This window comes from Peromyscus californicus, unplaced genomic scaffold (genome assembly GCF_007827085.1).
Source record: "Peromyscus californicus insignis strain IS unplaced genomic scaffold, ASM782708v3 Scaffold_8__1_contigs__length_139910024, whole genome shotgun sequence".
NCBI lineage: Eukaryota > Metazoa > Chordata > Mammalia > Rodentia > Cricetidae > Peromyscus > Peromyscus californicus.
Genome location: NW_026294606.1, coordinates 74,963,000 through 74,987,507, shown reverse-complemented (window position 1 = coordinate 74,987,507; position 24,508 = coordinate 74,963,000). Strand labels below are relative to the sequence as shown.

Sequence of the window (24,508 nt, the reverse complement as noted above, 5' to 3'; positions counted from 1 at the left end):
CTCAATTCTTACCTCATCCAAAACATCTAGGGTTGCTAAGTCATCTACATCCTTCAGACTGGAAATGAGAGATCTATTTAAGTTTCCTTTCTTGGTATGAATACGTTCATGTCTGTGAAGAAAATATATTTCTGATTTAGGAACTTATTGCTGATCAGTGAGGAAGTAAGTTTTACATACACATGGGACTGAAAAACTCTTCTGTGCTGTTTGTTGTTTACTAGAAAATACATATTTTATCTTTAGTTTTCTCTTCTGCATTAGGAAAACACACATATTAAACTTACAGTGCCTCACAAATTATCAAAGGGTCATCATTTCATGAACCCTTCTTGAGTCATTTGAAATGGGAAAGAAAGGATGTAAACTTGTTAAAAATATGTGGTATCATTGACATTCTTATATGTGACTGAAACTATTACAAGGTGATGAGTTTGGAACACCTGAATTCACATGATGTCTGATTTTTTCTGACATATTGTTAGGCCACTGGTGGTAGAAGTCATTTTCAATTTAATAGAAATACACATTAGAAATTTTGAAATATTAAATGAGTATGTAGAAAAATGATTTCAGTTTTGGCCCCAAGGTTCTCACTCCTAACAAAGAAGCTATCTGAAACTGACACCTTTCAGCAAAAGAAAAAACAATTTCCTCCAATGGAGTGTCATTGAGTATATTAATGACACTTAATGGTAAGTCCTATGCCAAGCAGTAGATAGCCATTTCAAAACAAACTCAATGGCATTTTTGTAGATCCAGAAGGTTCTATGCAAGCTGCTAAGAAAGGAAAGCAATCAGTAGTCCTATCCAGGTGTAATGCCCATCATCCTCAACAATGGCCAGCAGGTCAAGTTATACCTGAGGGTACAAGAGTGGCACTTACATCTCTGTGGTAACCAACAGTTACCTAATTGGATGTAAGGCCTGCTCAACAGGAAAGAAATTATGCAGGATACTTCCTGATTCCTCTAGCAGGATTTGTGCATAGTTTCCCCCCACATTTGCTGAATCCAGAAAGTATCAACTGGTACATTCCCCTATTATCTGAAAAGATTAATTTGTTTTGCTATATTCTTTTAAAAAATGGAAAAAGAAATCCAATTATCCAATTAACTGAGGACAGACTCTAGACTTTTCATCCATTATTTTGAGTCCATTAAGCATAAAAACTCTTGCTGGAGAATGACAAGGAACAGCTGGTGAAGAGCAGAAGGTCGATATTTAGCTGGCTGAGGCCCAGCCTGCCTTTCTGTGAAGTAATTTTCTGTGATACTTTTGGTACTGGCTGTCAAAAAACTTAGGCAAAATGTGGTTACTATGATGCTTAATAATCCCAGGTGGTGCCTAATAGTCTATAGAAAAACTTAAAATTTTCCTGGCATGGAACTCATGGCCTTCACAGCATTGTAGCACTTTTAGTGTCACTGCCCATCTCTAGGTAGAGCATCCTCCAACAGGCTAGGTATTTTAAGGACTCTGTACTACACCCTCTCTGTTTTCCCTACCTAGAACTGTTTCCCATCAATGTGTGGGAAAATTCCACTTATCCTTCACAGGTAGACCTAGATACAACTGGCCTATGGAATCATTAGCAAACTTGACAGAATACCCAAGTGAAGTTCTCACATTTAGTTAAGTGGATATATGCTCATAATTTCTACCAGAGTGTGAAAACCTAGTTTCATGCATATTCTCATCTGTGGATTCAAAGATGTGGAAGATTACTGGTGGCTTTCATTATTGTCTTTAACATGATAATATGCTTGCTGAAATAAATTAAATGTTCCAGTGTTTAAGTAGGCAAACATCCTCTAAATGATAAGGTATAATACTGAGTATTTTAAAAATGAAGACCTAGTTTTTCACAAGACTATCCAAAATGTTTCAATTTTCTTGCATTATTGAGTATCTCCTCAACCATGACTATTTATAGTTCTGGCCAACTTCATGTCTCTAGCATCAAGTCATTTTAAAATATGTATACACTGATCTGTCAGATTTTTCTACATGCCAAGTGCTATATGGCAGAACTATATGAAAATTAAATTATGCTATTTCCAAAATCTACATAAAAAAGTGATCTACAGATTTTTCAGCATCACACTCTTTTGAACCTCCCCCTATCTATGTTGTTTGAACACAAATCCAAGTGTGTAGTTCAATCCAATTCATACTTATTGATACCTCATTATGTTGAAGGCATTGAACTAAGTGCTGTTCTACTCAACCAAGTTCGATTGTATGAATTATATAAACACTAATATTTAAAAACCACACAGAGCATATAGCAAGTGTCAAAACTAAAACAATATAATTGTTACAGAAATGACAAGGAGAGGATAATTGAATCCATTTTGGTGAACTGAGTAGGGTACTAAGATTTCATATCTAGATTTAAGTTGGAATAGGATTCCAGCAACCTGTGCAGGAGTGTCTGTAGGTGTGTGGGTGAATGGTGGCTGATAGTTCTGAAAGAACAGCACATGTAGAGCATGTTCCCTAGTGGTGATCTAGGGTACAGTGGTGATCTGCTATACACAGAAGGTGGAGGGCTAGAGTGTTTGAGTGGAAGCCCAGGAAACGAGGTCAGAGAAGGGCAGGACTGTGATAAATACAGGTGTCTCAAGAGTGGTTAAATCCAAAGTATCCAGAAACAAATCATGGTTCTCCTTAAGAAGTCTGAAACTCATCCAGTGTTTCCTACCTCACTGACCATCCATCTAACTGTACACACCAGGTATCTCCATCTCTCACCCATGTCAATTGCATCACCAAATGACATCACTTTAACCCCTTAACATTTCTCAAATCTCTGTGTTCTCTGTATCCACTGTGAGGATGGTGCTGTTGACTGAGTGTGATGATGGTGAAGACAGGAAAAAGTCAGACGTCACGAAAACTAAAGAGAAAAGCATTTCAAAGAGAGGAAACAATAGAGTTAAAGGATCCAGAAAAACAGAACAGTGAAATGCAGTCACGGGATAACTAGATCATCTTACTTTCAAGAGATTAATACAATGTAAGTGAAGAAGAGTTCTGCACATTTAAATTTCAATTGGAGAAGATGACAGTAAGGTGTAATTGGAATACATCTTAGAATAAACAACTTAGGACATACAAGACTTCACAAACTGAAAACAATATGGGTCCAGCAGAAAGGAGAATCCTGATGATGTGCTGCAGGAAGCCCCACGGAAAGACCAAGAAACAAGCTGGGAGCTTAATCACAGATGGAAAAATTGAGACTGTTGTGATACATTGTGTATCAAATAAACTTTGCCTGAGGATCAGAGGACAGAGCCAATCACTAGATTAAACATAGAGTCCAGGCAGTGGTGACACACACATTTAATCCTAGCACTCAGGAGGCAGAGATCTGTCTGGATCTCTGTGAGTTCAAGGTCATCCTGGACTACATGAGATTGATTCAGTCTAGGAGAGAAAACAGAGCCAGGCAGTGGTGACACACACCTTTAATCCCAGTACTTGGGAGTTACATACCTTTAATCCCAACACTTGAGATCTCATGCCTTTGCTACCAGTATTTGGGAAGCACACATGCCATTATTCTTAGCACTAGGAAGGAAGTGAAATAGCTGGGTGGAGAAAGGTATATAAGGTGTGAGGAGATAGGAACTAGAAACTTTTCGGCTGAGGATTCAGAGGCTTTCAATCAGAGGATTCATGGAGATAGGATCTCGTCTTCCATTTGGCCTGAGGATTCAGTAGTGAGGAGAAGTGTCTCTAGTGGCTTGTTCCTTTGTCTCTCTGATCTTTCAGCATTTACTCTAATATTTGGCTCCGGGTTTTTATTATAAGACCTTTAGAAGTTCGTGCCACATGGGACTTTCCCCAGGAGGTGAGAGAAATGGGAACAGGTGAGGAATCAGGTGAAAATACATTTGTATGCTGTGATAGATAGTTAGAATTCTAGTAAAGATAGGGGCTTTTTGGGTGGTGGTGGCACATACCTTTAATCCTAGCACTCAGGAGGCAGAGCCAGGCAGATCTCTGTGAGTTTGAGGCCAGCCTGGTCTACAGAGTGAGATCCAGGACAGGCACCAAAATTACATAGAGAAACCCTGTCTTGAAAAACCAAAAAAAAAAAAAAAAAAAGGGGGGGGGGATTTGATGTCTAGTTTTTGAGTTCTTTATATAATTTGGAGATCAGCCCTCTGTCAGATGTGAGGTTTGTGAAGATCTTTTCCCATTCTGTAGGCTGTTGTTTTGTCTTATTTACTGTGTCCTTTGCCTTACAGAAGCTTCTCAGTTTCAGGAGGTCCCATTTATTCATTGTTGCTCTCAGTATCTATGCTACTGGTGTTATATTTAGGAAGTGGTCTCCTGCGCCAATACGTTCAAGGCTACTTCCTACTTTCTTTTCTATCAGGTTCAGTGTGACTGGGTTTATGTTCAGGTCTTCGATCCACTTGGTCTTGAGTTTTGTGCACGGCGATAGATATGGATCTATTTGCAATCTTCTACATGTTGATATCCAGTTATGCCAGCACCATTTGTTGAAGACGCTTTCTTTTTTCTATTGTACAGTTTTGGCTTCTTTGTCAAAATTCAGGTGTTCATAGGTGTGTAAATTAATGTCTGGGGTTTCAACTTGATTTCATTGGTCCACGTGTCAGTTTTTATGCCAATACCAAGTTGTTTTTATTACTATAGCTCTCTGCATATGGGAGACAGTTGTGTAGCTTGGTCTGCTTGAGGGTCCCCGGGCAGTGGGATGAGGATCTATCCATGGTGCATGAGCTGGCTTTCTGGAGCCCATTACCTATGGTGGGACACCTTGCTCAGCCTTGATGCAGGGGGATGGAGTTTGGTCCTGCCTCAACTGAATGTACCAGGCTTTGCTGACTCACCATGGGAGCCATTACCCTTTTGGAGGAGGGGATGGAGGGTGAGTTTGGGGGGGAACTTTGGGGGACGTGGGAGGAGGGATGGGAGGGAAATCTGCAGTTGTTGTGTAGAATGAGTGGAAAATTTTCTTAAATAAAAAAGAGGGAAAAAAGGGGGCAATCAATAGACCTTGAAAGTACGAAAGGTAGATGCTATTTTAGACAAACGCACTGAAAGTAAGTTAGAAGGCATCTGTGACCGAGCAGAGTAACTAGGGTAGTTTCATGGTCCAGGTTCACAGTCCACTGTGAACCTGCCTGTAGGCTCTGTGACTAGGAATCAGTGGCTTGAGGTAGGAGGGAAGCCATGGACTGACTGCTTGCATTAGCCAGGGTCCTAGAAGGAGTGTGAGCCCACTCCAAACAGATGTGCTTCAAGAGTGTTTGTTTCTATTCTTTTTTATTGATACTCTGTGTTTTTTAAAGCAAGCCATAGCAAAACTGGAAGGAAGGTACAGAGGTTCCCTAACCACCCTTTGCCCCAATGAGGGCACATGCTCATCACTGACAACACACCTCCACACCACAATGGTATATTCCTTGCAATCAGTGAGCCCACACTGGTAAATCATCACTAAAGCCCATACTTCACAGCAGGGTTAGTAACAGGTTCTAGGACATTCTATAGACTTTGCCAAATATATGACAGCATGTATCCACAATTATGATGTCTTACAGAGTTAACAGCTCCGAATGGTTCTCTTTGTCTTGTCTATTCTTTTCCTCTATGCTAGTGCTGACTGTTACCAGTATTTTTATTGCCATCAAAATGAAATAATATAAAAATATAACACTTTCCAGTTTGGCTTCATTCAGTAAATGCATTTAAGTTTTATTCATGTCTTTTATGACTTAATAGCTGATTGTTGTAGAGCAAGGAATAATACCTCATTTTCTAGCTATCTATTTATTTATAGGACAATGATTATTTCATACACTCTTTATCTGCTAAAATGTTGTGATTTTTGTTTATATATTTATAAGATATATCGATTAGTAGTTTTCTTGTGTCTTTGTCTAGTTTCAGTCTTAAGGCACTAATACAGCCTTGTGAAGTTAGTTGTAAAATATTCTCTATGCCTCTGTCTTCTGGGAAAGTATAGAAAATACTTTAAAATAATTAAAAAAATAAGTTTTCTTCCTTAAATACTTGGTAGAATTAAGTCTAAACTATATAGGTCTGCTGCTTTCAATTTTGGAATGTTATCAGTTATTATTTTAATTTGTCTAATAGACACAGATACATTCAAATTCAAATATTCCTTCTTTGAGCTTTGACATATTGCATTTTTCAAAGAATTTGTCCTTTCTATTCAGGTTGTCAAATTTCTCTCTCTCCCTCTAAACACCTGCCCTCAATGATCGTGTGTGTAATTCAAACCCAGGTTCTATATATGAGAGAAAACATGGCATTTGTCTTTCTCAGTCTGTCTTATTTTGTTTAATACAATGATATCCAGATGCATTCATTTTTCTTCAACTGTCAGGACTTTATTTTTCTTTTCAGCTGAATAAAACTCTATTGTGTATATCTACTACCTGTTGTTTACCGACTCATCTGCTGGTGAGCATATAGGCTGGTTCCAGTTCTTAGATATTGTGAATGGTATGGCACCACGCCATGGCTGAGCATTTCTGTTTTACACTAATGTGGTGTCCTTTGAGCAGGGACTCAGTGGTATAGCTGGGCCGTGTGTTTCATGCTCTATTTTTATGAGGAACTTCCATGGTGAGTTCCACTGTGACCTCACCATTTATCACACATTCCCACCAGCAGTGTCAACAAGTTCCTCTTCTTTACTTCACCTGTGCAGGATTTGCAGATCTTCCTATGCTCAGGGCTAGCCATTCTGACAAGGAGGAGAGGGGATTTCAATGCAGTTGTTGAACATGATTTGAAGTTTGTTTGTTTGTTTGTTTTTTTGCCATTTTTATTGCTTCTTTTTTTTTGAATCATCTATTCAATTTATTTGCTCATTCATTGATTTGCTGATTTGGGTTTCAGTGTTTAATTTTTAACTCTTTAGAGTCTGTCCACTAATTTCCTGTCTTGTGGACAGTTGACAAAACTTTTCTCAGATTTGGTAGGTTATCTCTCCACTCTGCTGATGTTTATTGTTTTTGTTTTGTTTTCTATGCAAAAGCTTCTAATTTTATGTAACTCCTTTTGTAAATTCTTGGGAAGATTCCCTATGCTCTTTTTAGAAAATTCATAAACTTGCAGGGGTCTTTTCCTTTGTTGGTTAGGTTTATGTCTAGGTATTTTATTTTTATATTTTGAAACTATTATGACTGGGAATTTACTCCTGATTTCTCTCTTGCCAAGTTCACTATTGATATGGAGAAAAGCTACTGATTTGGACATGTTGATTTTGTATACTGCAACTTCTATTTGGATCCCTTTTATTCTAATTTTCTCACTCTTGTCTTACAGTTCTAGTTAAGACTTTGAACACTATATTAAACAAGAGCATGATAAAAATTCAGAAGAACATAGGAAAATAAGGACGATTGTCATGTTCCCGGATTTAGAAGAAACGCATTTCACTTTTCCCCACTTTGTATAATGTTGGCTGTAGGTCTGTTACACACATCCTTCTTACACTGAGGTATGGTCCTTATTTTCCTATGTTCTTCTGAATTTTTATCATACAGTGATGTTGAGCTATGTCAAAGGCACCTTTCTGCATCTGTTGAGATGATCATGTGATTTGTGTTTCATGTCTATTTATTTGTTTTATATTTATTTGTGTTACATTTGTTGATTTGCATATGTTGAAGCAACCTTATCCCCCCTCCCCAGGATGAAACCAAGTTCTTCAGATTTCTTTTGTGTGCTGTTAATGTCCAGGGGACCTGTAGCAGTGGTTTCCCTTTCATTTCTGATAACTCTAATAGTAATTTTGTCCTTTTTTCCCTTAGTTATCCTGGATAGAGGCTTAATGATTTTATTGATAATTTTGAATTGCCAGCTTTTGGTTTATTCATATCCTGTTTTGATTTCCCGTTTTCAATGTCATTGATTTCTACAGTAATTTTTAATTATGTATTTTCTTCAGCACACTTTAAAATTAGTTCACCTTTGTAGCTGCCTATAATAGAAGTTTGGATCACTGAATTTTAGATATTCTTTCCTATTTTAGGCATTCAGTGCTTTGAGTTCTTGATCTCAATATGCCCACCATCTCTACGTCTTGCTATAATACTTGTTCTTTTTTCCCACATTTGTTGTCCCTGTATATGTGTTTCCCTTTTACTTAGGTCTGGTATTTTTTTCTTAATAACCAGATTAGATGCACTGGGTCAAAAGAACACCTCTATATTGGCCTTTGTTAACATGGAGGGAGGGTATGGGAATCAGTGAAGCATGCAGTAGTCCTCAGTGCTGTGAGTCCTCCGAGCCTCCAAATGAACCAGCACATCTGCCCTGGGAACTTAGCAAGTGCTTATGATTCTCTTACTTCTTACCTCCCCTCCAGTTCTTGGACAGGATGACTGGAGAGGGGTAGGAAGTTTGATTATTTCCCTTCCTCCAGATTGGTGAAGCTTGAGGATCCCAAGGCTTGCTAGCCTGCACTTTGGTAAAATACATTCTCTTGAACTCATTTTATTCTCTCCCTCTGATATTTTCTAGTATTTACTCTGAGAACCTGCTTGATCTCACAGAAGCAAAACAGAAGTGTGGGAGTTCCTTGGGACTAGGATCCCTGTTGTTTTTAAACTCTCCAACTCACCAGAATAGGGTTTCCACAAATTCATCAAACACTGCCTGCTATCCCAGCCCACTTCTGGAAGAGGCATCTACTCATGGGTTCCTGCTCAGTAAGAAGAAATTCTCCTCATCTGCCTGCTCATCAGTTCAAGTCTGCAGGTGGCAGCTCACCTTGTAATCTTCTGTGATGGACTCAAGAATTGGTGATGATTTCGTCTGTTCGCCTTCTTGCTACCTGCTTGGTAGAGTGATGACCTCTGAGCTCTCTTACATATTAAACTGGAAGTTGGGTGGAGTGAGCTCTTAAAGAAGTTGTGTTTGTGAATGTATTGGGAACAATGACAAGAGAAATAACAGAGATAACTGTTACTTATAAGTTTAAGGGGAAGAGAATATGGTTGACTTGTAAGACATCCTCTTCCTTACCAGTGTGTCTGAATTACTGCAAACAGTGAGGATGGTCTTTTGAAACACAAATCAGTATTCTTAGGTGTCACACAAAGAAAAGTTTCTATATCTGACTCCAACCCTACTCCATTGTTCCGCCTGCCTTCTGTAGGTTTCTAGTATTTCCTTTGTTATTGAGATTATGATACAATTACATCATTACTCCCTTCCCTTCTCCCTCTCCAAGCCCTACCATATACTCCTCCTTGCTCTCTTTCATATTCATCTATCTTCAGTCTTAGCAATCTCCTTACTCACTACTCTCTAGACCAGTGGCTCCATGCTGGCAGTGTCTCTAACGCCCAGACCACTCTTGTGTCAGCTGCCTTAATGTGACTTTCTGCTGCCTAGCTAGAGTTACAAGATCATATACCACCCCAGGAGAAGAGATCCAGGCTGCAATCACACTCCCCATCTCTAGGACTCTCAATCCTCCTGTCATTTTTTTTCTTCTGGTCTTAATTTAGTGTGCATAACTACCTAGTACACTATGTCTCTTACTCATATATTATATACATTGTCGGAGGCTTCCCACCGGCACTTAAGCCTTACCAAACAGAGTTGTTTTGATTTATGACTGATAATCCCATATTCTCCCTGAGCAGATTCTTGTATATGGTGAGTGCCCAAAATACGTTTCTTGGGCAAACAGGTGAATATTTACTTACAGTAAATGTTCATTATTGTAGTACTGAAGACAACTTACTTTCATTTTTTTTAAATTCTTTTTTATGAACAATTTAAATGCTCAAATAGAATGTAAATGTGTATTTCAGGGTGATTTTATGTGTTTAATATCTTTTTTCTGGTCTTCATTTTATAGAACTGGCTGACATTCTTGCTACTTTATTATATGTTTGCTTTCTTTAAGACTCAGAGGAAGCAGAGCCAAACTCCTGTAAGACTTCTGTCCTCTTGTGACAAGTACAGCTTGTGAACCAGACCATACTTCCCATTTACTCTGTAATACTGGAGAGACATAGCTCCAGACTATAAATAATTTCTTCGTGTTGTCAAAGGTCACCTACACCCTTGGGGGTCGTTATTATAGCTCTCTGCGTGTTTTAGTTTTACACACTGAAAAATGAAATAACCCCTGCTGCCCTGAAGTTAAAATTTCATCTTTACTATTTAGTTGTACGGCTGTAAAGGAACAGCTTTGTTTGCTTTTACTTTGGTTAAAAATACTCGTGTAAATAGCAACTTCTATCATCTGAGGTGATCCGGGGGCCACTGGGGTAGAAGAGCAATCCTTGTCAAACAGAAATCTCATCAATGCTTTTGTGTTGGTTTCCTTATCCATCTTTACATTTCAGTAACAGAGACAACTGTTAGTCCCAGTGGGGATTCAGACTCTCAGTGCTGTGCCCTGGAAGACTGCTTTTAATTTCTCTGCTTCTTAGCTCCTTTGCCTTAAGTGTGTCATTTTGAATTGATGGTGCACAAGAGCGAAACACCTGCCCAACCTGACAAGTAGAGTAATTGATGGTGTAATTGCCCAGTCTCTATGAAAGTTTTAACTGCCCTCTCCACTCACAGAGACCCAAAACTTCCTCATAGATGAATTTCCATCTGGGTATGTAGAGATAAATATATATTCATTTAACTTGTAGCTGGGCTGGAAGGGAGGATGTGGTTGGAAACTTACATATAAAAGCATGAAAACTGGAACCCCCAGCTAAAGATTATAGCTCATACTTCATTGAGTAATTACAACCAAGTAGAAATCATTTCATCTTTTTTGTTGTTACTGTTTACCTCCTGGTTCCAATGGAGGAACTTGCCCTACCTTAAGCAAAGGCCAAGTCTTCAGCTGTATGTTTGCTTCCTCTATTCACTGCTGTGGCCATCTCCTCTCCTGTGCATTACTAGCCCAGTCCTTCCATAGGCACCTAGTCATCTAGGACCTCTCACTGGTAAAAGCTCTCTCCCTTGATTCCCTTTTTCCCATCCTCTCTTCCTCCTCATTCCTCCACAGCTCTACCTCTAAGCAAGTTCAAATTCCTGTATCTTTATCTCATTATTTTCCTTCATTTCTCTCTATTTTGCTGAGGTGGTGCTTGCCAAAATCATTAGAGAACTCCATGTTTGTCACTATTTGGCAAAGGCGAGTCTTCTCTTCTTAATACACCTATTTCATGACTTGTGAGAGACCACATTCCTCTCGGTTCCTCCTCTAAGAGCCACAATCTCCTATTTCCCAGCTCTTGTTCATCTATTTATCTCTAAATCTGGGTTTCTCCAAGAACACCATCTTCAACCTTCATGTTTTATTGTTGACACCCATGCCATAAGGTCATTCAATGCCATGCTATAGAACATTTAACAAGTGACTCAAAAGTCATCTCTAACATGAATCCCTTCCTCAAAGTATGGACGACTTGTACCAGACTGCCTACTCAATTAACTCTACATTGGTATTTACTTGGCATGCTAAATTCAGCTCTCCTCCAATGGAATTCATAACTACCTTCCATCCTATGTGAATAAATACAAGGGCTTGCATTATCATTCATGCTTGGGAACACCACCAATATTACATTTTGGACAGCCTAGGATATATATATATATATATATATATATATATATATATATATATATATATAATTTGTTTTATATATAATACATCATGTTTATCGTGTATATGTAACACACACATACATATGGCTCTTTATAGACACAGGTTTTGAATTCATGAATTCAATCAATCCAGATTGAAAATATTTGGAAAAAAAATGACATCTGTTCAGAGCTTGTATAAATATTTTTTGTGTAATCATTTCTTAAGGAAAGCAGTATAACAACCATTTAATAGCATTTGTATGTATTATAATCTAGAGTTCATTTAAAATATATAGGAGGTTGTACATAGATTATTTACATAAGGGATTTGAGTGTCCAAGGACTTTGTCACCTGTGCAGAGCCCCCGAATTGATTCCCTGTAAATGCTAAGTGATGACTGCACGCGCACACACACACACACACACACACACACACACACACACACACACACACACACATTTTATATATATATACATACATATATCACATGATTTTAATAGAATGCAGTATTGCAAATCTATATAAGAATCAACTACAAGTAATAATAACCTATTCCAATTTCTGTGTTTCTATTACTAGAATTTCCATAGTTTGATATTTATGTATTTCCTTTTCTTTCTTTTTGATAAGATATTATGAATTTGACTTTAGATTTTTCACTCAAAATAAAAACCCAGCTGTGTATATATATATACAAATGATCTCTGACCTCAAAATGATTCAGAATTTTTCCAAACTTGCTAAATGTGGCACTTTTTATTTTCCCCTTTTCATCTTTTATTTATTTCCCTCCTTCTCTTCTTTTTCTTTTCTTCTCTCCTCCTCTGTCTCCTCCCCACACTCCCTCTCTTCTTTTTGCAAGGATTATGAAAATAAATAAGGAAGCAAATGAGATCAGGACAACTGAACAGCAAACAATGAAGTTTTACATGGCTGGCAGTAAGGGAGGAGGGAAACCTCATCTTGAATTCTACTAAATGATAAAACATTCCCCTTTAAAATTTGACTACTATCCTTCAGAAACATTCCTCTCTGTGGGGAGACTACTCAATGGATTGAACACTTGCTATTCAAGTGTCTTAGGTCTCTATTTATGTCAGCCACAGGGAGTGTAACATGCCTGGTGCTGCCTGGGATGGGACAGCTGTGGGCTGCTACACGGTCATCTTCCAGGTTAGGGATCAAGGAAAGACAAGAGAGCACAACAAAAATACAGCTTTGGTTCAAGAGTGTTCATGACAATGAACTTAACTGCCTCTAACCACCCTTCCACAAGTCCCACAATGGTTTTGTTTCAAATTTTATTTTAGTTGTACTACAACATGCCTGTTCACAGTGCCACTCAGGGACGGAGATATCCATATACACTTTTAACAAAAAATACAAAGAAAATGATGAAGAGAAGGTGCATATAAACCACAGGCAGATAGAGAGAAGCACCACAGGCAGAATCATGACTAAAGTTCACACAAAAATGTCCTCTATCTCTCAAGGACATTTCTAATGCAATCTTTCATTAAAAAGCAGAACTTTAAAAAGAGAACCCATAAAACCTTAGGAAGAAATTACACAGAGAAAGAGATAAAAACCGAACTAGTTACATCCTAAAAAGAAACTGAGAAAATAAAATCATGATAGAGAAGGGTGGAGATGTAGCACCGAATAGGACTCAGTCCCCAGAGAGAGAAGGGGAAAAGAAGAACCGATGGATTAGCTCCAGGAGCCAGAGGAAGCCAGCGGCAACACACAACAAGGCAAGTGAGGCTGATGAGGAAGAATCCACATTGAGGAGCTTGGTAAAGCTTGATAAAGCTCCCTCAAGCTTCAAGAATTCCTTACAGAAAAAGCTAGTTAGGGAACCAGGAGGGAAGATTCACCACCTCCAGAATAAAGCATGCCGCTAAGCAGATAGGAGAGAAACATTTGTGATGTCTGAGGAGAGGACATAGTCCTCTTAAATATCTTTCAACTGACTAAACTAAGCTACACGCTCAATCATTCAGGGTATTTTAAAAGCAAACACAAGATGATGTATGATCACCAGAAATTATGGTCACAGAAGGCCTAAGATTGTTAAACAGAGACAATGTCAAAGGACAGTGTGATGATACAGAGATGCAGATGAGGAAGTAAAACTGGATTAACTCCATCCTTTATAGTAAAGGACAAGAAATAGATACTGCCTAAAGCTGGACCAAAATGATTTTAGCCATTTAAACTTTAGTGAAAAAAAAAAAAACAAGAAGAAAAACCACAGGTTCATTTAGATTCAACTCATCATGCACAGTCCCAACCACATCACAGAAGTGACGGTGATCATCATGTGGACAAATTAACACCAGTGGGTAACTTTCTAAATGATGACATCCCAAATCAGTGGTTCTCAACTTGTGTGTCGTGACTCTTTTGTGGGTCACATATCAGATATCCTGCATACCTGATAGTTACATTATGATTCATAACAGTAGCAAAATTACAGTTGTAAAGTGGCAATGAAATAATTCTATAGTTGGAGGTCACCACAACATGGGGGTCTATATAAAGGGTAGCAGTATTAGGAAGGTTGAGAACCATTGTCCCAAATGGTTCAAATACACTATGAATATGATGACCATTTTAACTTTCTCTGTCAGCACAGTCTTTGCCCTCAATAAAATTCTCTCAAAAGTCATAGGGAACACATGAACATAAATTATTTGACAAGTGACTGCCTTACTAAGCAACATAAACCCTAATTACAGTTTGTCAAAGACAGACTGAAGTTAGGATTAAATAATGATTCTGAATAAACCATACACAGTATGCCAAAGAAATTGAACAGCAAACAGAAAGTACTGCACATCATGTGTGATTGGCCAACAATGGCAAAGAATTCAGAAACTCATAAAAAAGATCAGTCTGAGAGGTCATGCTTAAGTGATGACTTGAGCAGGATTCAATTTCTCTAGATATCAAAAGAAGGAACCATGCAATAACAACCTAGGCTTGTATGGGTTCTTTGGAAATTCAAAAGGTGTTGTAGATTTAGACAGATGTTAAGGTCTAAGATGCCAAGCGTCATCTGGATCCAGTGCCTCTGCATTGTGGCATCTGTTGTGTGAGCTTATGTCCCCTTCACTCAGTTTCCTCCAGCAGTGATTCAGCATAGACAGCAGATGATGTGAATGTTCTTCAGTCGGTTTTGGGGAATCATCACAACTTACTCTTGGAATTACAGCATTCACAGGCTCATATCAGATATTTTCTCTCCCTGCCTACTTGAATTCCTTTATCTAGTGTTGCTTAGGAGAAGAGATACTCATAGGGCCTCCCCAAGAGAACACTTATCCAGCTGCTTAACTCCAAACAACTTAAGAGAACCCACATCCATACCATATATTTATACATAAACTGAGAGATTTCTAATCCCCAAACACTCAAACACTAGTTGCTAACTGCTCATCACACTTGCTAACTATACACCAGGCCCAGAGGTAATTTATCATCCTTTCAACAGTTAGTATTCACTACCAGCCTTTGTTAATACTAGAATTGCCTCCGTGAACTGCTTTTTCTTTTCTATTATTGTTCTAGACTAGCTACTAGTCATAGCAATGGAGTTGACAGATTCCTATGTGAATAAAAGCCAACTCTGGGCTGTGTTCTCTTAAATCTTTGCTAATATGAGATACCTATAGTTCTCACCTCATTTTCAAAGCCATAGAATTAAGACACAGCCTATCTGGGTGAAGAGAAATATGTCTATCTGGGTCCCTAGTTTGACTGTTGTGAATCTTACTAGAGGATGGAGATGCCATCCTGGTGGCTGAACCCAGGCCATGTGACCCATGTGTCTGTAATGAAAATTGGACATCTGCAGGAGTTGCATCTACTATGGTTCACAGGGATGGTAGGAGGTCAAGTCCCAGCCAAATGCAATTAACTACAGATGTTAGATGCACTAAGCTCTCTTGCCTCCAAAAATTGCAATAACTTCAAGTCAGGAATAAACACAAGAAGCAAAATGCCTTATAGTTAACTATAAAGATGCCTGAGAAATTACAGCAATATCTGTTTTGGGTTAGGCAATATTAACTTTTGGAATCAAAGAAAGACTGTTGTCTAGCACTACACACAAGATTTGTAAGCAGGGATAGGTCACTGCCTTCTGCTGCGAAGGATGCAGGTCCAACCTCTCCAAATTTCAGGGTTGTCTGATCTCTGCACCTCTCAAATCCAATTTCAGAGCATAAGGGCATAAGTATATGACTTCCTGTGAGCATATCTTACTCTCGTAATTTTTTTTTTTTTTTTTTGGTTTTTCGAGACAGGGTTTCTCTGTGTAGCTTTGCGCCTTTCCTGGGACTCACTTGGTAGCCCAGGCTGGCCTCGAACTCAGAGAGATCCGCCTGGCTCTGCCTCCCGAGTGCTGGGATTAAAGGCGTGCGCCACCACCGTAATTTTGATCAAGTCATAGAAGGCTTACTTTGTGGCAACTCTATTTTCAGAAGACCAAGCCGGTTTATCCCTTGAAATACCTACTCAAAGCTTTCCTGTCCCTGCTAGAAAAAAAATCTGCATCTTTTGGACTTCCACAAGACATAATTTGGATTTCTTTTATGGAGCTGAATTTGCTTAATGGTTATTTACATGCAGGTCCTATTTATCTACTAGAGAGTAAGCCCCCAAGCAGATTCTAAAAGGTTCCACCTATCAGATCTTCCTGTTAAAAACCTTTTGCCAGGACTGAATCTTGCTTTTGACTGAAAATGGAAAATGGAAGAAGAGAACAGGAGTCTATTGAGGTAATCTTGGGGTTTGGTTGTCATAATAAATGAGGGGTGGTGTCAATATGAAGAAAGGGGACAAGGAAGTAATCTGGGATGGGGTAGCAAAGGTTCAGGTTGGGAGACATTCACAAGGAGAAGGGAACTGAACATAATGCTCATATAAGAACTAGCACATCATCTTAGAGTCCCATCTGCTAAGGAAGACAGCAAATTTTCCATAAGGTGACTTGCCCCTACCATACCTAGAGAACAATTAGCTTGCCTAGGAAATAGAAAGTAAAATGGAGTCATCAGCTATGTGTTGTTGAAATAGGCCTTTTATTACTTCCTATTGGGTTTCCTGCTTTCCTAGCTCATTGTTCTGTTTCTTAAAATTAAAATCCTGTTTGTGTCACTTTACACTGCATAAAGTCCCACACCTGATAAATAGTTTGAAAGCTCAAACCAGGCACTGTAGCAAAATGGTTGAACAAGTTTTCAGTTTATCTTTCATTTGTTAATCTTTGACATGTGTCTCAAAATTGTCTTATTCTCTATCTTCAATTGAATCTACGGGTCAAGAGGGATAATTAACATAGTGCCACAAAGACAGGTATTTGGGGGCTAAGCACAACTTTGTTTGAATAACTAAAACCTTGTACTGTTTGCTTCTGTGAAATCATATGCAGAATAGTGATTTATACACATCAGTGTTAATCAACATGAGCATATGGAGGTCACCAAGTAAAATACTGAAGTGAAATTGATTATTAAAAACATATGAAAAAATTAAAATAATATGCTAATTATTAATACCACAAAAGGACATTTTAATTTCAAAACTGTTATCATTTAACTGGATGCTGAGCTATATCTCCTAAGGAATGTAAATCATACCTTAAATAATATTTTTAGGTAAAACTTCCAAGTTTTATAAAGTATTTTAGGAACCTAATTAAATATTCTGTAGAATATTATACTATATATATATGCATAATATTATACACAATGGATATCCATCCACCATGGGTATACAATGGATATCCATCCACCATTCCCATGCCCATAACATCTTTCTGAAATGAGGAGAATTTCCAAAACTGGCTCAGGGGTAGGACTCTGCCTCTCCCTGGACACAAGTGAAGTGGTACCAAGTGGTTTCTGCCACACACTTTACCTAGTGCTCAGGCCTAAGGCCAAGGCATAAATAATCAGATGGTCATGAGGTTCCAAACCTTGGAGAGTGGTGACAAGCTCAGAGTCAGTTTGTGAGTGTTGGAGGCAGTCAGGAATCCACTTTGCAGGCAATGCTGGGGCCAGGTAAGTAGGCTTCAGTAGTAGATGACTCTTGAGGAAGATGATGGGGTGTCCTGATTCCTTTACTATATGCCTAAGCCAGCCCTTTGCTTTCATCTCAGTTCTTTTGAGATGCCCATATAGTTCACTAAGCTGCTTCTTCTTCTTAGTTGACTTGAATTGTTTTGAAGAACACATATTGCTCATGCATGGCTATGCCCATTAGCTGAGGTAACTGAATATTTCTAAACATTATATTCAGAAGCAAAACTTAAAAATATTATAATTCAGGTTTTTCACAATTACATATTCATTTCAATACTGCCAAATGTAACAGTTGTGAAAACTGTTCCCCAGTGTTTGGGGATTCCTTCTCAGAAAGGTCATCCACTCATGTATCTTTGTACCTTAGAACAGCTGAACAAAGCTTGGGTGACTTGTTAAGTCAGGCGTTGGCCTATGACAGAAACTTCCCATATCCATCCCATTATCCAGCATTCCCCTTCCCATTAAGATACCCAACTTTGCAGGAAAAAACGTAAATAAATGAAAAGCAATACTAACATATATACTAGTGCCATCTTTCTGTTATAAATTATATTTTTTTTGTGCTGATAAAGTCATTTTTAAAAATGCTCCAAGCATTTTCAACACTATGGGGGATGGGACCTGGATTCAACAAGTGACATTTGCTTTCCATGCAAATATCCCATTAAATTCAAGTCACACTGAGAACATATGAGTTCCTTTCGCCTTAGCATCTACTGCATAGCAAACCTTTATGGACTCTTGAGTCACTTTGTTTTAGAAACCTGAATTGTTTAGGTACCTGGCCTTCTCTGTGCTGCCCAAGCACTGATGAATATCAATGAATTCCATTAGCTGTTTTTGTAGCATCACGTCTTTGCCCTCGATCTGAGTAATGAATTTATGCTTCAGAAGATCCGACACTGTTGGACGCTTTTCATAATCTTTGGTCAAGCATCTGCATTGGCAAAATGGAATATGTAATTATTAAATAAGTTAGAGTTTTGAAATTATCATTCAGACTTTTAAAAAAATCTACTCAGACTTGATGCTTCTCACAAATGTCAATTCAAAGCAGATCTCAAAAATATGAAATGGCAATGCGATACATGTTTGTAACAGTGCCCATATCTGTAAGGGATCATACTGCGGTGATACCACAGTTCAATCACCCAGTACTTCCGTTTATTTCCCAGCAAGCAATGCTGCGAATAATAATAATAATAATAATAATAATAATAATAATAATAGTAAATAATAATAATAATAATAATAATAATAATAATAAAATTCTGTCTCCATTTCAAAGTCTCCTTTCTAAGTCATTCAAGATTAGAAGCCTTAATGTTTATATAAAATTAACACAAACTCTTTAGTTTCGTTTTACCATGCTTTTAAGACTTTTTAATCAATATATTTCTGATAACCCAATAGAAAGTTAATCTGCTAAGAAGGCTAAGATTCCATGCCAGCAGGAATTCATGAGGTCATGTGGCAGATATTTTAATGAATACCACACCTGTGGACAGGATCAACCACGGCATATTGGTGAGGAGGGATAAGGTTAGTGAACACACCTATCTGGGATGGTATCATTTGAATAAACGTGCAATGTTTTTTCAGCTATGGCAGCTGTCTTCAAATACTTGTAAGAAAGATTTGACCAATTCCCAGTGGTCACTGGGGGGCAAAAACCCCTTGATTGGTTGGTGGAAGAGATCTCAGGTTAGTGTGATATTCATGTGCTTATCAAGGTGGAATTATTAAAGTGAAATCATACTTCTCACGAGGGTTATAAGCATTGAATGAGCGGCTGAAATACTCTACAATCCCTTTGACCCTGAGATACAGTTTCTCCGACTGTTATTTGGGGATATCAAAATAAATCAATAAGAAAAAACAAACAGAAGCTGGGTCTGATGATACAGGACTAAAATCATAGAACTTCAGTCGGGCTACAGAATGAGTTTAAGACTAGACTGGGCAACTTAGACACTGTCTCAAATTAAAACAACAACAAGAACAGGAGGAGTGCTTTCTTAGGACATGTGAGGCCCTACATTCAACTCCAGTGCCTCAAAACAAGAAGGAAAGGAAGAGGAGGAAGAGGAAGAAGAAGGAGGAGGAGGAGGAGGAGGAGGAGGAGGAGGAGGAGGAGGAGGAGGAGGAGAAGAAGAAGAAGAAGAAGAAGAAGAAGAAGAAGAAGAAGAAGAAGAAGAAGAAGAAGAAGAAGAAGAAAAAGGAGCAGGAAGTGGAAAGGGAGGAGAAAGAGGAGGAGGAGGAAGAGGAAGGGGGAGCAGGAAGTGGAAGGGGAGGAGAAAGAGGAAGGGGAAGCAGGAAGTGGAGGGGGAGCAGGAAGTGGAAGGGAGAGAAGGAAGAGAAAGAGAAGGAGGAGAAGGACGATGGCGAAGGGGAGGAGGAGCAGCAGCTGCCACCCAGTCCCTGGCTCAGTCAGTGCCATCAGTAATCTGTATCATTGATCCTCCGGGGTTGATAATTTGACAATTTATTTCACTGGGCTTAGCCAAAGCCTTCCCTAGGGATGCTAAAATATGCTATGGAATGAGGCTGGTGCTGTCTAGAAACCGGAACAGGTGCTCTTGGGTTTCATTTGGTTGAACAGAATGAAGCCGTTTCTACATCTACAGCACTTTGGCATCTGCACTAAGAAGAGTGACAGATTATTTTATTCAAGTTCAACTTTGCCAAATAGCCAACGCCTACCTGTCTCTGCTAGACACGGGAGTGACAGTGACAAGGAAGGGGACAGTGCTCTATTGTCCAGCTAGACAGAAGGACATCAGAAGAGAACAATAACATTGGAAATGTTACCAGTGGGAGAGGAAAGAACAGCACACGGACTGCAAACAATACGAATTGCCTGGGGAAGATGGGAACTGAGTCTTAGGAGAACACTGGGGAATGAGTCAGCTAAACCAGGACCCACTGAGTGTCTGAATCAAAGGCTCTTGAAACCCAAGATTGTCACTGTGGGGCATCTCGGCCACGTCAGTGATGTTTTCCAGAGACTTGAAGAATGACAGGATGGCATGCATAGCAAATGCTTATGGTACCTTGCCCTTAAAAAAATTATTAATCCCTATTGAGTTCCCACAAACTCTTTCATCTAAGTCTCCCATCTTTAGAAGAATACATGGATATATTGGCAGGATCCCAGTTACAGCAATGTGCCCTGGCTACAGATGCAGAGTGGGTCAGCACATCAAGTCATCACCATCCTTCCCTCCCAATTACAACCAGGAGTCATCCCTTTTCTTCTTTGTTTAAGGTAAAAAACAGTAAACATTGTGAAAAAGTTCAGCAGGCCTCATTTTTCTGAATGGCTGACCCTCTTCTAATTGTGTAGAGGCAAATCACTTCTGCTGAATAGCTGTCAAGTGAAGTTCCTCTCTGAAATGCATAAGCTTTTGATAAATGTGATCTTCAAATGAACTGGCTGCATTGACACACCCCTGGCTGTCCTAAGAGCCAGTAATGCAGACCAATCAAGGGTTAAATAACCCACTGCATGGGTAATAGAGCAGGTGGGAGATGCAGAGGGCTAGGCTGCAAAGGCAGCTGAGCAGCTGAGCAGCTGAGCATGTTCCTGACTGATAAAGGGTCCTTGGAAGCATGGCTACGGAGAGGTGAACGAACTTGACCCCAAGGTCATTATTTAAGCAGGAGTAAATTCATTGAACCTTTAGCAGATAATACAGATTCTCTCTCTCTCTCTCTCTCTCTCACCCTTCCTTTCTTTCTTTCTTTTTAAGGAAATGGTAGAGACTTCTGGAAACCCCTGGAGCTGCTCAATAGATAAGAAGAGGAGGATTCAGATGCCTGTGACGACTGTCAAAACCTCCATCCACACCGTTCAAAGCTACAGCAGGCTGGCGTTGCTTTAGTTTTATTTCAGACTCTATTGCTACTCACTTGCTAATGAAGTCATTGAACTCTGCTGACCATAGCTCAGGCTGCCTTAGTTTAGGGGGTGGATTCCTGGAAAACAAGAATCAAGGTTGGAGATTGTACATTGATCAGATGGTGAAATATGAGAAGCAGCCCAAGACCAGAGAATTACTGCAGTCCCAGGTTCTGCCTGTACCATCAAAGATTGCCATCCTTTCCCAATTCCAAGAAAGATAATTAGCTATTCATCATTCTTTATATAAAATGACAGCTTCCTAGTTTCTCTGAAAGCATTTAACATATAACCCAATTTTCCTGTTATTATTATTATTATTATTTTCTACTAAAGAGTCATCTGGCTTTTACCTAAAATCCCTAGGAGGAAATGTCAATATTTATCAAACACTGGGGGAAGAGTTTCCTCTCTGACCTCTCTGAGTCCTATAGAAGTCTCTGAGGAACAGCCACGGTGCACAGAGGTACCCTGGAACAGGTAGCAAGCTGCAGCGGGGAGGGCAGAATGCCTCCTGGAGCCGTTCCTTTGTTTCTAGAAATATGGCAGGAAGCACGTGATAAAAGCAAAGATCTGGAACATACCATTAGCTATAGAACTCTGCACGCCACTTAAAAGATTTTGCTATTAATTCTTTTTTGTTTTTTAAGCTGAACAAATCTTTTCCTTTTTGGTGCATCTGTGCTCACAAAGGACCAGCACTTGACAGTGAGCCTGATGTGACTCTGTAATCAAGCAACATTGATCAACCATGATGGCTAAATTTGCTGAAGTGCCGCTTTATGTTAATTCTAACAGCTCTTTGTTTTCATTAGGGGGATGGAAATACTTTTGTCTTCAGTCTTGCATTGCTCCTTAAACAGCTTATAATGAAATTAATGTACAGTCGGTACAGGCTCATTAATGCCAAGTGCAGCTAACCCATCTAACCGGATCATGCCCAAGTGTCTTTCAGTCAGGAGAAGTATTCTAAGATTGCTGATTTGCACATTTAAAAAAGTCCTTTTTTCAGCCAATAATTTTGTTTCTTGTCCACTGAAAATTTTCTTTTATGAGCTGTATCGGATCAGATTGCCTTACGAGGTTTGACAATTTCACAGTGCCTAGAACTGTGGCTTTTCGGATCTCCCTTTCAACATGTTTCTACAGCTAGTAGTCTCAGAGTTCCATTTAAAGATACAGCAGCAGCAGAAATAGTAGGAAATAATTAGCACGCTGCACTTTACAGAACTCTCAGTACACTGTTACCCAGGCACAATAGATCAGTGGTCGACATTCTCCATGTTTGTGTCCTTATCATCAAGATGATAACATGGGGTTAAACATGGTGGTTTATACCACAAGGAAGGTGACTTGGGCATGTATAGTTTCACCTTATACACTGAAGGACAATAGATGTTAGAAAAAATGTATTTCTCATGTTTTCAAAATTTTAATGAAATGTTTTTAAGCTGGTATACAGAGGATTCCCTCTTTCCTCTAATCTTGTTTCCCCCACATGCCAAATAAGTAGCATGTTTTATAAGACCTGAGATAACACTGGACATTGAAATATAAAGAGTGATGTAAATATTGTAATTCAGACCCAATGCACAGAAAATTCCAAAGTAATAAACAACTTATTATTATTATTATTATTATTATTATTTTAATTTTATAATTTAATTTAATTTTACATATCAGCCACGGATTCCCTTGTTCTCCCTCCTCCCTCGGCCCCCCCTTCCCCCCAGCCCACCCCCCATTCCTATCTCCTCCAGGGCAAAGACTCCCCTGGGGATTGAGTCAACAACTTTTAATGTTTGTAATTACACATAAAAAATTTCAAAGGGATCCACTTGAGAATGAATAAAACATGATGGCATTGTTTCTTTAGGACTACAGCATTCAGTGCCCCACTCCCCCACCACTCCAGGTATGTCTTCACAGGTTGAAATCACAACCTTTTACTAATAGGGTGTATAATTACTGACTATCATGTCCCACTGTCCTGGATCCCTGACAACACAAGCCGTGTGTGTGTTTTCCTTAGAATTAAGGAATCAGGAAAAATCCTTAAGGTCTCTAAAAATAGCTCACCTATAATTAAGATGTTTTTTTTTCATATTGGCTTTCTGAGACATCTAGAACTTATCAACACACATTTAAAATAACAGAAAAATTAGCTAGCTGTAGTGGTACAAGCAGGGAGGTAAATATTGACGGTAATAAGACTAGATGGCCAGTTCAAGGGTAGCTAAGGCTACACCTTTAAGGTGGGCATCCTGGTGCACATTTGTAAGCCTACCAATAGAGATGAAGCAGGAAGATCTGAAATTCAGTCAGCTTCAGCTACATAATGAATAAGGACAACTTAGGTTACATGGGACTTGGTCTTTAAACTTTCTAGAACACTTCTGAGTATTTCCATGATGAGAAGTCAGTCTCAATAAAAAGGGAAAAAAATGGTCTGCAGATCTTGGACCTGCTGGTCACCTGACCTTGGTATTTTGAAGAGCGCTCTCATGGGATGCAGCTCAGCTAGTGGAGGATCTCCATCACCAAGCTCAATAGCGGTGATACCCAGGGACCATGTGTCACATCTAGCATCGTAAGTGGTATCTAATTGCTGTTCACATGCAATCACCTAGAAGACAAAAATAGAAAGGAAAAAGTGTCAAGGTTTCAACAGGCAAGCAGTGAAATGTTCAGAGAAAAGTGCTTAAACTGGTGAAGTTGATAAGTGAAGATAAAAGGCAGTAATTTGGAAGGAAAGGGAATCATATAAATAATAATATTTTTATTCTGAGCACAGACAATATAATAGCAGGTTTGCAGATACATGGGGACAGGGGCTGTGAAAAGGAGTAGTTTAGAAACTCTATCAAAAAGAAGAAAGAAATG

At 38.9% G+C, this 24,508-nt stretch overlaps 1 protein-coding gene across 10 annotated transcripts in view; it reads right to left on the bottom strand.

The window, feature by feature from the left end:
• The window catches only part of Myo3a (myosin IIIA), a 193,919-nt gene that overhangs the window by 105,867 nt on the left and 63,544 nt on the right, over window positions 1-24,508 (bottom strand). For 8 of the 10 annotated variants that reach the window (XR_008215713.1, XM_052728082.1, XM_052728087.1 and 5 more), the window contains 4 exons: window positions 24,106-24,251; window positions 21,637-21,702; window positions 18,506-18,661; window positions 13-112 (listed from right to left, as the gene is read on the bottom strand). Coding sequence is in view for 9 of the 10 variants with exons in the window: in XM_052728082.1 (XP_052584042.1) it covers window positions 13-112; window positions 18,506-18,661; window positions 21,637-21,702; window positions 24,106-24,251 (468 nt within the window). In the remaining variant the exon portion in view is untranslated. Of the gene's footprint in view, window positions 1-12; window positions 113-18,505; window positions 18,662-21,636; window positions 21,703-22,042; window positions 23,285-24,105; window positions 24,252-24,508 lie in introns of those variants that run through there. The other 2 variants (XM_052728090.1, XM_052728084.1) reach the window with 2 other exon arrangements.